This window comes from Pleurodeles waltl, chromosome 5 (genome assembly GCF_031143425.1).
Source record: "Pleurodeles waltl isolate 20211129_DDA chromosome 5, aPleWal1.hap1.20221129, whole genome shotgun sequence".
Taxonomy (NCBI): domain Eukaryota; kingdom Metazoa; phylum Chordata; class Amphibia; order Caudata; family Salamandridae; genus Pleurodeles; species Pleurodeles waltl.
The window spans coordinates 1,507,548,429-1,507,564,163 of record NC_090444.1 but is presented as its reverse complement, the minus strand read 5'-3'; the positions used below and the strand labels follow the sequence as shown (position 1 = coordinate 1,507,564,163).

Below are 15,735 nucleotides of genomic sequence, written 5' to 3'. Positions count from 1 at the left end.
CAGTCGGTTAAGTTTCAGGGGGCACCTCTAAGGTGCCCTCTGGGGTGTATTTTGCAATAAAATGTACACTGGCATCAGTGTGCATTTATTGTGCTGAGAAGTTTGATACCAAACTTCCCAGTTTTCAGTGTAGCCATTATGGTGCTGTGGAGTTCGTGTTTGACAACCTCCCAGACCATATACTCTTATGGCTACCCTGCACTTACAATGTCTAAGGTTTTGTTTAGACACTGTAGGGGTACCATGCTCATGCACTGGTACCCTCACCTATGGTATAGTGCACCCTGCCTTAGGGCTGTAAGGCCTGCTAGAGGGGTGGCTGACCTATACTTGCATAGGCAGTGAGAGGCTGGCATGGCACCCTGAGGGGAGTGCCATGTCGACTTACTCGTTTTGTTCTCACTAGCACACACAAGCTGTTAAGCAGTGTGTCTGTGCTGAGTGAGAGGTCTCCAGGGTGGCATAAGACATGCTGCAGCCCTTAGAGACCTTCCTTGGCATCAGGGCCCTTGTTACTAGAAGTACCAGTTACAAGGGACTTATCTGGATGCCAGGGTCTGCCAATTGTGGATACAAAAGTACAGGTTAGGGAAAGAACACTGGTGCTGGGGCCTGGTTAGCAGGCCTCAGCACACTTTCAATTGTAAACATAGCATCAGCAAAGGCAAAAAGTCAGGGGGCAACCATGCCAAGGAGGCATTTCCTTACACAACCCCCCCCCAAACGAAAGAGGATGAGACTAACCTTTCCCAAGAGAGTCTTCATTTTCTAAGTGGAAGAACCTGGAAAGGCCATCTGCATTGGCATGGGCAGTCCCAGGTCTGTGTTCCACTATAAAGTCCATTCCCTGTAGGGAGATGGACCACCTCAACAGTTTTGGATTTTCACCTTTCATTTGCATCAGCCATTTGAGAGGTCTGTGGTCAGTTTGAACTAGGAAGTGAGTCCCAAAGAGGTATGGTCTCAGCTTCTTCAGGGACCAAACCACAGCAAAGGCCTCCCTCTCAATGGCACTCCAACGCTGCTCCCTGGGGAGTAACCTCCTGCTAATGAAAGCAACAGGCTGGTCAAGGCCATCATCATTTGTTTGGGACAAAACTGCCCCTATCCCATGTTCAGAGGCATCTGTCTGCACAATGAACTGCTTAGAATAATCTGGAGCTTTTAGAACTGGTGCTGAGCACATTGCTTGTTTCAGGGTGTCAAAGGCCTGTTGGCATTCTACAGTCCAGTTCACTTTCTTGGGCATTTTCTTGGAGGTGAGTTCAGTGAGGGCTGTCACAATGGATCCATATCCCTTCACAAACCTCCTGTAATACCCAGTCAAGCCAAGGAATGCCCTGACTTGAGTCTGGGTTTTTGGAGCTACCCAGTCCAGAATAGTCTGGATCTTGGGTTGGAGTGGCTGAACTTGGCCTCCACCTACAAGGTGGCCCAAGTAAACCACAGTTCCCTGCCCTATCTGGCATTTGGATGCCTTGATAGAGAGGCCTGCAGATTGCAGAGCCTTCAAAACCTTCTTCAGGTGGACCAGGTGATCCTGCCAGGTGGAGCTAAAGACAGCAATATCATCAAGATAAGCTGTGCTAAAGGACTCCAAACCAGCAAGGACTTGATTCACCAACCTTTGGAAGGTGGCAGGGGCATTCTTTAAACCAAAGGGCATAACAGTAAACTGATAATGCCCATCAGGTGTGGAGAATGCTGTTTTCTCTTTTGCTCCAGGTGCCATTTTTATTTGCCAGTACCCTGCTGTCAAGTCAAAGGTACTTAAGAATTTGGCAGCACCTAATTTGTCTATGAGCTCATCAGCTCTAGGAATTGGATGGGCGTCTGTCTTGGTGACAGAGTTGAGCCCTCTGTAGTCCACACAAAACCTCATCTCTTTCTTTCCATCTTTGGTGTGAGGTTTGGGGACTAAGACCACTGGGCTAGCCCAGGGGCTGTCAGAGCGCTCAATTACTCCCAATTCCAGCATCTTGTGGACTTCCACCTTGATGCTTTCCTTAACATGGTCAGACTGTCTAAAAATTTTGTTTTTGACAGGCATGCTGTCTCCTGTGTCCACATCATGGGTACACAGGTGTGTCTGACCAGGGGTTAGGGAGAAGAGTTCAGGAAACTGTTGTAGGACTCTCCTACAATCAGCTTGCTGTTGGCCAGAGAGGGTGTCTGAGTAGATCACTCCATCTACTGAGCCATCTTTTGGGTCTGATGACAGAAGATCAGGGAGAGGTTCACTCTCTGCCTCCTGATCCTCATCTGTTACCATCAACAGATTTACATCAGCCCTGTCATGGAAGAGCTTAAGGCGGTTCACATGGATCACCCTCTTGGGGCTCCTGCTTGTGCCCAGGTCCACCAGGTAGGTGACCTGACTCTTCCTTTCTAACACTGGGTAAGGGCCACTCCATTTGTCCTGAAGTGCCCTGGGAGCCACAGGCTCCAGAACCCAGACTTTCTGCCCTGGTTGGAACTCAACCATTGCAGCCTTTTGGTCATACCAAAACTTCTGGAGCTGTTGGCTGGCCTCAAGGTTTTTGCTTGCCTTTTCCATGTACTCTGCCATTCTAGAGCGAAGGCCAAGTACATAGTCCACTATGTCTTGTTTAGGCTCATGAAGAGGTCTCTCCCAGCCTTCTTTAACAAGAGCAAGTGGTCCCCTTACAGGGTGACCAAACAGAAGTTCAAAGGGTGAGAATCCTACTCCCTTCTGTGGCACCTCTCTGTAAGCGAAAAGCAGACATGGCAAGAGGACATCCCATCTCCTTTTGAGCTTTTCTGGGAGCCCCATGATCATGCCTTTTAATGTCTTGTTGAATCTCTCAACTAAGCCATTAGTTTGTGGATGGTATGATGTAGTGAATTTGTAAGTCACCCCACACTCATTCCACATGTGTTTTAGGTATGCTGACATGAAGTTGGTACCTCTATCAGACACCACCTCCTTAGGGAAACCCACTCTGGTAAAGATACCAATGAGGGCCTTGGCTACTGCAGGGGCAGTAGTTGACCTAAGGGGAATAGCTTCAGGATACCTAGTAGCATGATCCACTACTACTAGGATATACATATTTCCTGAGGCTGTGGGAGGTTCTAGTGGACCAACTATGTCCACACCCACTCTTTCAAAGGGGACCCCCACCACTGGAAGTGGAATGAGGGGGGCCTTTCGATGCCCACCTGTCTTACCACTGGCTTGACAGGTGGGGCAGGAGAGGCAAAACTCCTTAACCTTGTGGGACATATTGGGCCAGTAGAAGTGGTTGACTAACCTCTCCCACGTCTTGGTTTGTCCCAAATGCCCAGCAAGGGGAATATCATGGGCTAAGGTCAGAATAAACTCTCTGAACGACTGAGGCACTACCACTCTCCTAGTGGCACCAGGTTTGGGGTCTCTGGCCTCAGTGTACAGGAGTCCATCTTCCCAATAGACCCTATGTGTTCCATTTTTCTTGCCCTTGGACTCTTCAGCAGCTTGCTGCCTAAGGCCTTCAAGAGAGGGACAGGTTTCTTGTCCCTTACACAGCTCCTCCCTTGAGGGTCCCCCTGGGCCTAAGAGCTCAACCTGATAAGGTTCAAGCTCCAAAGGCTCAGTTCCCTCAGAGGGCAGAACTTCTGCCTGAGAAGAGAGGTTCTCTTTTTCTGACTGTGTTGCAGTTGGTTTCCCAACTGACTTTCCTTTTCTCTTGGTAGGCTGGGCCTTTCTTCCAGTCTCCAGCTCTACTTTTTCACCCTGTGCCTTGCATTGTGCTCTTGTTTTTACACACACCAGTTCAGGGATACCCAGCATGGCTGCATGGGTTTTTAGTTCTACCTCAGCCCATGCTGAGGACTCCAGGTCATTTCCAAGCAGACAGTCTACTGGGATGTTTGAGGAGACCACCACCTGTTTCAGGCCATTGACCCCTCCCCATTCTAAAGTTACCATTGCCATGGGATGTGCTTTAGTTGGATTGTCAGCGTTGGTGACTGTATAGGTTTTTCCAGTCAGGTATTGGCCAGGGGAAACCAGTTTCTCTGTCACCATGGTGACACTGGCACCTGTATCCCTCAGGCCCTCTACACTTGTCCCATTAATAAAGAGCTGCTGCCTGTATTTTTGCATGTTAGGCGGCCAGGCAGCTAGTGTGGCTAAATCCACCCCACCCTCAGAGACTAGAGTAGCTTTAGTGTGGACCCTGATTTGCTCTGGGCACACTGTTGATCCCACTTGGAGACTAGCCATTCCAGTGTTACCTGGATTGGAGTTTGGAGTGGAACTTTTCTTGGGACAGGCCTTGTCTCCAGTTTGGTGTCCAGACTGACTACAGTTTCGACACCAGGCCTTTTTGGGATCAAAGTTTTTACCCTTGTACCCAGGATTGTTTTGTGAAGAGGCTCTGGGCCCACCCTCCTGTGCAGGTTTTTGGGGGCCTGTAGAAGACTCTTTACTATTTTTATTTTTGGCTGTCTCACCACCTTTCCCCTGGGGAGGTTTTGTGACCCCTTTCTTTTGGTCACCCCCTGTGGAAGTTTTGGACACCCTTGTCTTGACCCAATGGTCCGCCTTCTTTCCCAATTCTTGGGGAGAAATTGGTCCTAGGTCTACCAGATGCTGATGCAGTTTATCATTGAAACAATTACTTAACAGGTGTTCTTTCACAAATAAATTGTACAGCCCATCATAATTACTTACACCACTGCCTTGAATCCAACCATCTAGTGTTTTTACTGAGTAGTCTACAAAGTCAACCCAGGTCTGGCTCGAGGATTTTTGAGCCCCCCTGAATCTAATCCTATACTCCTCAGTGGAGAATCCAAAGCCCTCAATCAGGGTACCCTTCATGAGGTCATAAGATTCTGCATCTTTTCCAGAGAGTGTGAGGAGTCTATCCCTACACTTTCCTGTGAACATTTCCCAAAGGAGAGCACCCCAGTGAGATCTGTTCACTTTTCTGGTTACACAAGCCCTCTCAAAAGCTGTGAACCATTTGGTGATGTCATCACCATCTTCATATTTAGTTACAATCCCTTTAGGGATTTTCAACATGTCAGGAGAATCTCTGACCCTATTTATGTTGCTGCCACCATTGATGGGTCCTAGGCCCATCTCTTGTCTTTCCCTTTCTATGGCTAGGATCTGTCTTTTCAAAGCCAATCTTTTGGCCATCCTGGCTAACTGGATGTCCTCTTCACTGGAGTTATCCTCAGTGATTTCAGAGTTGTTGGTCCCTCATGTGAGGGAACCTGCATCTCTGACTATTATTTGTGGAGTCAGGGCTTGAGAAGCCCTGTTCTCCCTAAGTAGGACTGGAGGGGGGGAATTTCCCTCCAAGTCACTATCTTCATCCTCTGTGTTGCCATCCTCAGAGGGGTTGGCCTTTTCAAACTCTGCCAACAGCTCCTGGAGCTGTACTTTGGTAGGTTTGGAGCCCATTGCTATTTTCTTTAGTTTACAGAGTGACCTTAGCTCGCTCATCTGTAGATGGAGGTAAGGTGTGGTGTCGAGTTCCACCACATTCACATCTGTGCTAGACATTATGCTTCTAAAAGTTGGAATACTTTTTAAGAAACTAAAACTGGTTCTAGAATCTAATTCAAACTTTTAACAAACTTTTAAACTCTAAAAAGGAATGCTAACAGGGACTAACACAAGGCCCTAGCAGGACTTTAAAGAATTTAGAAAACTTTTCAAATTGCAAAAATCAATTTCTAATGACAATTTTGGAATTTGTCGTGTGATCAGGTATTGGCTGAGTAGTCCAGCAAATGCAAAGTCTTGTACCCCACCGCTGATCCACCAATGTAGGAAGTTGGCTCTGTATGTGCTATTTCAAAGTAAGGAATAGCATGCACAGAGTCCAAGGGTTCCCCTTAGAGGTAAAATAGTGGTAAAAAGAGAGAATACTAATGCTCTATTTTGTGGTAGTGTGGTCGAGCAGTAGGCTTATCCAAGGAGTAGTGTTAAGCATTTGTTGTACATACACATAGACAATAAATGAGGTACACACACTCCGAGACAAATCCAGCCAATAGGTTTTGTTATAGAAAAATATCTTTTCTTAGTTTATTTTAAGAACCACAGGTTCAAATTTAAAATGTAATATCTTGTTTGAAAGGTATTGCAGGTAAGTACATTAGGAACTTTGAATCATTTCAATTGCATGTATACTTTTCAAGTTATTCACAAATAGCTATTTTAAAAGTGGACACAGTGCAATTTTCACAGTTCCTGGGGGAGGTAAGTTTTTGTTAGTTTTACCAGGTAAGTAAGACACTTACAGGGTTCAGTTCTTGGTCCAAGGTAGCCCACCGTTGGGGGTTCAGAGCAACCCCAAAGTTACCACACCAGCAGCTCAGGGCCGGTCAGGTGCAGAGTTCAAAGTGGTGCCCAAAACGCATAGGCTTCAATGGAGAGAAGGGGGTGCCCCGGTTCCAGTCTGCCAGCAGGTAAGTACCCGCGTCTTCGGAGGGCAGACCAGGGGGGTTTTGTAGGGCACCGGGGGGGACACAAGCCCACACAGAAATTTCACCCTCAGCGGCGCGGGGGCGGCCGGGTGCAGTGTTAGAACAAGCGTTGGGTTCGCAATGGAAGTCAATGAGAGATCAAGGGATCTCTTCAGCGCTGCAGGCAGGCAAGGGGGGGCTTCCTCGGGGAAACCTCCACTTGGGCAAGGGAGAGAGACTCCTGGGGGTCACTTCTGCAGTGAAAGTCCGGTCCTTCAGGTCCTGGGGGCTGCGGGTGCAGGGTCTTTTCCAGGCGTCGGGACTTAGGTTTCAGAGAGTCGCGGTCAGGGGAAGCCTCGGGATTCCCTCTGCAGGTGGCGCTGTGGGGGCTCAGGGGGGACAGGTTTTGGTACTCACAGTCGTAGAGTAGTCCGGGGGTCCTCCCTGAGGTGTTGGGTTCTCCACGAGTCGGGGTCGCCGGGTGCAGTGTTGCAAGTCTCACGCTTCTTGCGGGGAGATTGCAGGGTTCTTTAAAGCTGCTCCTTTGGATAAAGTTGCAGTCTTTTTGGAGCAGGTCCGCTGTCCTCGGGAGTTTCTTGTCGTCGTCGAAGCAGGGCAATCCTCAGAGGATGCAGAGGTCGCTGGTCCCTTTGGAAGGCGTCGCTGGAGCAGAGTCCTTTGGAAGGCAGGAGACAGGCCGGTGAGTTTCTGGAGCCAAGGCAGTTGTTGTCTTCTGGTCTTCCTCTGCAGGGGTTTTCAGCTAGGCAGTCCTTCTTGTTGTTGTTGCAGGAATCTAATTTTCTAGGGTTCAGGGTAGCCCTTAAATACTAAATTTAAGGGCGTGTTTAGGTCTGGGGGGTTAGTAGCCAATGGCTACTAGCCCTGAGGGTGGGTACACCCTCTTTGTGCCTCCTCCCAAGGGGAGGGGGTCACAATCCTAACCCTATTGGGGGAATCCTACATCTGCAAGATGGAGGATTTCTAAAAGTTAGAGTCACCTCAGCTCAGGACACCTTAGGGGCTGTCCTGACTGGCCAGTGACTCCTCCTTGTTATTCTCATTATTTTCTCCGGCCTTGCCGCCAAAAGTGGGGGCCGGGGCCGGAGGGGGCGGGCAACTCCACTAGCTGGAGTGTCCTGCGGTGCTGTGACAAAGGGGTGAGCCTTTGAGGCTCACCGCCAGGTGTTACAGCTCCTGCCTGGGGGAGGTGTTAGCATCTCCACCCAGTGCAGGCTTTGTTACTGGCCTCAGAGTGACAAAGGCACTCTCCCCATGGGGCCAGCAACATGTCTCTAGTGTGGCAGGCTGCTGGAACTAGTCAGCCTACACAGACAGTCGGTTAAGTTTCAGGGGGCACCTCTAAGGTGCCCTCTGGGGTGTATTTTGCAATAAAATGTACACTGGCATCAGTGTGCATTTATTGTGCTGAGAAGTTTGATACCAAACTTCCCAGTTTTCAGTGTAGCCATTATGGTGCTGTGGAGTTCGTGTTTGACAACCTCCCAGACCATATACTCTTATGGCTACCCTGCACTTACAATGTCTAAGGTTTTGTTTAGACACTGTAGGGGTACCATGCTCATGCACTGGTACCCTCACCTATGGTATAGTGCACCCTGCCTTAGGGCTGTAAGGCCTGCTAGAGGGGTGGCTGACCTATACTTGCATAGGCAGTGAGAGGCTGGCATGGCACCCTGAGGGGAGTGCCATGTCGACTTACTCGTTTTGTTCTCACTAGCACACACAAGCTGTTAAGCAGTGTGTCTGTGCTGAGTGAGAGGTCTCCAGGGTGGCATAAGACATGCTGCAGCCCTTAGAGACCTTCCTTGGCATCAGGGCCCTTGGTACTAGAAGTACCAGTTACAAGGGACTTATCTGGATGCCAGGGTCTGCCAATTGTGGATACAAAAGTACAGGTTAGGGAAAGAACACTGGTGCTGGGGCCTGGTTAGCAGGCCTCAGCACACTTTCAATTGTAAACATAGCATCAGCAAAGGCATAAAAGTCAGGGGGCAACCATGCCAAGGAGGCATTTCCTTACAATCGCCAAACAAGGTGTTGATATCTCTGTGGAACATTTACATGGCATTCAGAATTAGCATGTGGACCCTTTCAAATGCACTCTTTGGATTGTCATGAGTTGGGGTTCCATCAAGATAAACTACAGCAAATCTTGTTTTGTTTGCCACCTTGCAGAACACAAAATGCCCATACCAGTCAAGCAGGTACTGGCAACAGGGCTCCAAAGGCAATTCCTTCTCAACCATGTGGTTGAATGGTTTTGCCTAGGGCGTGCTGCTGTTTCCCCTGATTCTAGAGTGCTGTGAAAGGCCAGAACATGGTTGTGCTTGCTAATATTAATAGACTTAGAGTGATCTCACAAGTTTTGGTACCCCATCCTAGTTTAGCTGTCTCATTATCCATTGAGTTAACTGAAGAGACACTTGAAACGTCTTGCCTGATGCAATAGTCAAATTCTGCACAACTACTTTTCTAACGGGCATTACTAGCACACAGACTTATCCCACTATGACGGACCTACAAGGCTAAGTTTAAGGGTGTTTGCATATGGTGTGAGGCTAAATGTCTAAATCATATCGCCTTACAGCCGCACCAGATTCTGCCATACCTACTCCACCTTGCCAAAGATGACCTTAAGTACCCACCAGTAAAAGTCCATTTGGCAGCGATATCAAGGTTCAGACGGTTGAGTAATGCTCCCTCCCTCTTCTCTTGGAGAATCATCAAACCGTTCATTGAGGGCTTTTTCAAGGCCCTTGCCCCAGGTGGACACTCTCCAGCACTGTGGGAACTGAACACAATACTCCATCAACTGATGCTTCCACCTTTTGAGCCCATCTGCAGAGAAGCTCTTGCATAGTTATTTTGGGGGGAAAAAAACATTCCTCCTGGCCCTGACTTAAGCAAGATTCAAGGTACTTCAAGAAGAACAAAGTCACCTTGCTTGCAAACCCAAGGTTCATGCCTAGGGTATGTACCTTCAAACTACCACTTGAAGGAACCAGTGATATATTATTATTTTTTTCCACAAATTGACTGAGAGCAATGCACTCACTAGATATTGGTAGGTGCGTCAAAGTTTACATTGCCAGAACTAGGGCTATAAGAACATTCAATGAACCTCTAATAGTTTCTGCTATAAGAAAGTAAATCCCCTTTAGAAGGTAGGGTGTCAATGCATTCCACCAGAAGCATACTGGTGACAGATGCACTATACGCAGGGGTACCGCTCAGGGACGTCTGATCAGTTACATGGAAAATTAGGCATGTGTATACCAAGGACTACTGTCTGGGCTTTACTTGAAACGAGAAGGAGAATCTTCATTTGGACAAGTGGTACTATGCAATCTGTTTCATTGACCATGAAGCTGCTTTCCTTTTATTGATTATTTCTTAACTGCTTGCTACTACGGATAAAACATATGAATCTATGGAAGATCCGTTGCTGGAGATGTAATTAGCTACGCGTAACTTCAGTTCTCCTCTTTTATAGATTTGTGTAGCCATCACTCCTCCCCAGTTAGAATATCAATCACTAAGTACCATTCACACCTGTTATGAGCTATATGGGACTTTAGTGGGAGTAGAGAACTCAGCACTTTACCTCATTGGCTCAAGTTGGAGTTATTTCAGATGAGACATTTTGACACTTTTCGTTGGTATTTTAAAAGTATCAGAAATTTCCAGCTGTGGGGTGATTCAAGGATGTGAATTTTTGAAAGGTGCCAATGTTGGATAACCAGAGTTACCAGTAAGGAATTCATTTATTGTCTAGGGTGTGGAGTTTGGAAACCCTTAGTGACACCAATTCCAAGCTGAGGACAATCCTTTTCTGGAAAGACAGAGTGAAACCTGTGAGAAAACCCTTGGTCCGAAATCCTGAATTCCCACCGTAGCCAGTAACAAAATGCTTAGTGTACTTCTGAAAACACCCAAATCAGTCTGAGATCGGAGTAAGAACTAGCAAACTGCAGAAGCATCCCACCAAATTAGCTCACTTTCTGAGATCTAATGAACAAAACCATCTTTCATGGAAAAAAAACCCTCCCAAAAAGAAATTGCACCCCCATGAAAAAGCCCTAGTTAGAGGCTGATATAGCTGACCTGTGAGAGTCTCTTCTGAGATCTCCTAAAAGCTTATTCTGATCCCACCCTGAATAAAAAAAAACTAATTGCATACATATGAAGACCCACGGCTTAAAATCCTATGTGCTAGCCTGAGAGCCCATTGACATAGTGGGTGAAAAAGCTGCCTCGTCCAAATTTAGGACCAACACTCACGGTCGGACAACCCCCACACTGAAAAATGCTTATTGCTAAAGCTTCTTAATTTAAGAACACAATTTGAGTTTCTAGTACAAACCTTAAAAACTATCATTGGAGTTTTAGCCAAATTATGAGTCTGTATTCCTCCACTATAGCATTTGGAGGCTTCAGAGATGTGAAAGATTTATCCTCATGTCAAAAGATAGACTTTTCCCAACCAAAGAAGGTCTAGACACAGCTCAGAGTCCTCCAAATTATATCTCACCGGAAGACGATAATTTACCCTTTGAGTTAAACTCACGATGAACTAATCCACTTATTTGCTATATACATGCTGCATGCACTTAAGTCTGTTTCTGTATCGCCCTGCTTGTAATCCTCGCTTCTGTGTGCGTGCTTCAGCCGAGTTTTTCTCAAACTTCAGTGCATCTCTGTACCACGTTTTGTGACTACTACTTCATTGTTTACTCACTTGAAGTACCCTTGCATAATTTCTAGACCCCAAAAAAATGTATTGAGGAAAACTTAAGTGTGATTCTGTGGTAAAACGTTGGAAAACGTACTTGTTTATTACTTTGGAATCAACATTTGATACAAGCAGTCGTGCAAGCCCAATGTTAAAAAAAAATGATGCCAAGCACTAGCTAACGTAAAATGTGATTTGTTTATAGAGCAATAAAATGATTCAAGCCTAAACTGGAAACAGGATCACATACTGCACATGGGACTGGGTATGTAGGTCAAAGTGTGAAACTACTAGGAGATCGTGTACTAGAGATTGCTGCGATTTCCTTGGTACTTTTGAATTTCCACTCTGGATTTAGACTTGGCCTTTGGTTGTAAAGAAAAGAAGGAAGGAAACACTGCTGTTCCACTGGTGTACGATGGCAGACAGCCTGCTGCTTCATTGAATTTTCAGATTGGCATGCCATGGCGTGAGAGTGCAAACTGATCAACCTTCAGAAATCTCCTATGTTTCAAAGGCTGCCCCATGATTCCACCGTTCAGTCACTGCAAATGATTTGCATTGTATCACAGTTTTATTTTCCTATAATTCAAACTCAATTCAAAATCGGTGAATCCATCTAAGCAGTACTGGAAGTTAGAAAAAAAGCATGCTGCCTTCTGGTCTGTATGATTTGTCTGGGTGCCCTCAACTATACCTGCTGTTCTTGGTGAATTTGCAAGGGAACCGTAGGCTTGCCCTTGCCAGCAGTGATGGTCTAACCCTGGCTTCCATCCTGGCCTAAAGAAAGTTTTCACGTAAATTAAGTATAAGTGTGGCACAGGAGCAACTGAGGCTCAACCACATTTTATTACTTTGCCTATTGAATCCAAAGAAACGCTGAACTGCACTCTTGGGTAAAAAGAAGATGGAAATGACGTGTGATGCCTTCTTGATTTTATTAAGTATTCTCAAGTTATGTTATTTGCAGAACTGTTTCTTCGTTGAAACAGGTAAGGAGAGATTAAGTAAGGGGCCATTTCAGGTTTAGAAGGCTGATGGTATTAGGCTTCATTCGTTATGGAGAGATCTGTAAGATGTTCCTCCGGTTATTACTCTTGTTTACAAGAGCAAGGCATTCTACATTCTTTATGACAATTTCTTCAAATCATAATCATACAAGGTCTTAAAATCATAAAGAGACCAGGCTTTTGTTATCGTCAATTACATAGTGGATCTCACTATAATGATTTTTCAATACACCTGTTGAGTGTACCAGATAGGATTGACGCTGCCTCTCTTCATTTAAATTATTTTTCTAGACCCTCAACTCTTACGTGCAGCCTTTCTATTGGGGTATTTTGGCAGAAAGAATGCCTTTGTACTGTAGAATTCAAGGATTTATGATTACAAAGCAACCCACATTTTAGCCATGCAACATTTGCCTACATATGTTACAGTATGACATGAATGTTGTGTATCAAAATAGTAAATTATTGTGACTGTAGACCAACCCATTTTGAAGTGTTCAGCCAGTCAAACGAATAATGTTTCGGTAAGTATGCAGTTGCTTTTCTCTTACTGTTCCACATTATGCTTTCCTTCAATTTCTTTTCTAGAAGTTAATATTTATTTCAGCACTGCTATGAGCCAGATATGATATCCTACATTTAAATCCATTTTGTGAAAGCATCCTATGGTGGTGTTGATCTTATCTCCATTTGTATTTTGAATAAATACTTTTTCCTGCTCAAATTGTGGGTGACATTCTCATCAATGCACGAGTTAGGGTATTAAATATTGAGTCTGTGGGGGGAAAAAAACTCGCTTTACCATTTGGTGCTTAACTATAGTAAAGATCAAGCTGTATTTAGATTCATGAGGACATTTTTATACAGTGCTGATCTAAGCTGTTCCTTTGCAGTTTAGTACTCACACCATGCTCTGATTAGTTTGCCACTCTTATCACTTATATTTAGAAGACAGGTGTGAATGAAAGCACACACTTTTATTTGTTCTTTTTATTTCTTTTAGGGGTATATATCAGCAAGACAACATACATACGGCAAGGAGAGCAATCTCTAGATGGTTTCTACAGAGCCTGGCACCAAGTGGAATATTACAGGTAGAACTGTAAGAAATTCAGTGAGTGAAAAATTTCTTTCACTTCTGTTTTAGTATAAAACAGAAATGAACCTGTTGGTCTGACAACTGCCTACCAATCTCTGTTTTGTTGATCCTCCACCTTAGGCATGGATTTTTACTATGCTAAGCTTGAGTGGTATGTTCTAGTGGAAGGGGCAGATCTGGCATAGTCAAGTTATTTGGAAATACAGTACTTGAAGTTACAGGGGTCTGTACTTCTAAAAATTAAGGCTTTTTTGAAGGTCTGCGTTTTGACTTCATAGCTGTAGCACACTGTATGAACAAAGTTTGCTTTCTGCAAGACATATTCTCCTAAATATGCGACACTCTAGACAGAATGGGAAAAAGTTTGATTTTATTCATGATACAATGGCAGTTTTTTAAAATATGGTTTCATTTTTTTGGTACTGAGATTATGTGAATTAGACTCTATGTTGTTCTAGGTAAATGTAACAAAGCAAGCATCAACTGTAGTGCTCCAGTTCTTCTTCCCACTTCAATCCACAGCTGGACCCCTTTTTAATGTATTTTTCTTAACCTCACATTGAGACACAGTAGCCTATGATGTGCAAAAATATGGAAGGTATTTTGTAAAACACTGTTTTCTTTTGCCTAAATTTGGGGATCAACTTCATTGACATTGGTGCAAAAGACAGTATAAGGTAAGTATGGTTATCTTGAGGGGCGTCCTTTCACTAACAAGTGATAGCTACCAAATGGGCGACCTTCTGCACCTGCTGCTGTGCTGAACAGAAACCAAAAGTGAGAAAAAGGAAGGTGGAGAAAGTTAGTGGATTCAATGACTAGGCGTTATCCCTCACATACTTGACAAACAGTTACATATATTACAAGGCTCCCACGAGAGCTGCTAAATGCCTAGTCCCAAGGCAGTAGATGCATAAGCAATCCCACCATTAAGACGAACACTAGTGCAAAGGTGTCTTTGCATGCCCATCTTACTCGGTCTCATCTGCTGTTATGTGAGTGATGAAAAGGCCTGGCAACATGGTTACTGTCAAGGCTTCCAAGTCCTTTTATGATTTCCTTGATATGCATCAGATTCACCAGTGATGATCAGTGATCCCATCTGTCCCTTAACGTTGACTGTGGCAGTGGCTTCATCCTGATCCCCTACAGTTTGGCGCTTGGATGACTTCTGTAATCTTGCAGTTTGTCTCCTTTTCCAGGTGCGTTGTAAGGGTCTAACAGTAAAGTAGCAATCTGCTTGTCGCTTGAGAAAGCCCAGGTTCCGAAAATGTTGCATGAAGCTGATTCCCCACTAAAAGTGCGATCTATTCAATCACATCCACTTTCAGCTAGGCTGGGAAAAACTGTATGTATTTAATATTTACTTTACTCTGTCTCTGTTTCATCTTCAAAAATGAGTACCATTGACAATGCACAGCCAATGTGTAGCTGTGGAAACTGTAAAATTTCCTAATAAACATGAAGGAAAGTTTCAAGTTCTATTAAGGACACGGAGGCGAGGATTATGCCTTGCTTTCTTTATTTCGTTCTAGCAGCTTTAACTTAAGAATGACAAAACTACCTTTCCCATGAGTCCTAGAGAAAGAACTTTAACATCCAATGAACGAAGCACATTCCAGTATCATCCGGGTCGCTCCCCTTGTAACGTCCTCTCTCTTGAATGCGACAAGAGATAATGACTTCCTCCTCTCTCATTCATGTTTCGATCCTTCTGTGCCTATTAAGTAGGGAGAAGGAGAGTCCGGTAACTGATTGTTGATATTCCACGAAGTGACGTTTACTAAAGCAACAATACTATGGATAAACCTTATGAAAGAACCAGATTATGTAAATTACTTGACCTCGTAACAAACACTCCTCGACCACATGACAGCTTAGAGAACCTAGAACCATAAAGTGGAAGGCAACCATAAATTACTTAGACCTTACATGGAGTTTCTCCCATTAAGAATTTCACATTCCATTCGTAGTCTGGTCGGGAAAAAGCTTTTTTAAAGCCTTGGGTAGGAATAATCCTTGCCTCTGTGTCCTTAATAGAATTGAAACTTTCGTTCATACTTTTTAGGAAATTTTACATTCTATGTCAGGACCGGAGGTGAGGATTATGCCTGTTCAAAGCTTATCCACCACCAAAGAGGCCACGTCTAGCACTGGTTTGAAATAAAACCGCTTGAACGTGGAATCCGAGGACCAATCCACTGCAATAATTATGTCCTCTCGCCGAGGCCCCAAACAAAAAGCCTTAGAGGCCATCGCTCCTCTCACTGAGTGAGCGCCAAACAGTGTGACATCAATTCCTGCTTCTTGCATTACCCAGTGAATCCATCTGGCAGTGGTGGGAGATGGGACTGCCTTATAAGGCTTTCTTATGGAGATCAGCAATTGTCTTCCGGAGGCTGGAACTCCTCTGTCATCTCCTCGTAAGCTTTAAGGCAACGAAC

At 45.0% G+C, this 15,735-nt stretch overlaps 1 protein-coding gene across 3 annotated transcripts in view; it reads left to right on the top strand.

The window, feature by feature from the left end:
- Positions 1–15,735, top strand: part of FBXO9 (F-box protein 9) — a 343,828-nt gene that overhangs the window by 205,983 nt on the left and 122,110 nt on the right. For all 3 annotated transcript variants that reach the window (XM_069235799.1, XM_069235800.1, XM_069235801.1), the window contains one exon: positions 13,196–13,286. In XM_069235799.1, coding sequence (XP_069091900.1) covers positions 13,196–13,286 — 91 coding nt within the window. The remainder of the gene's footprint in view (positions 1–13,195; positions 13,287–15,735) is intronic.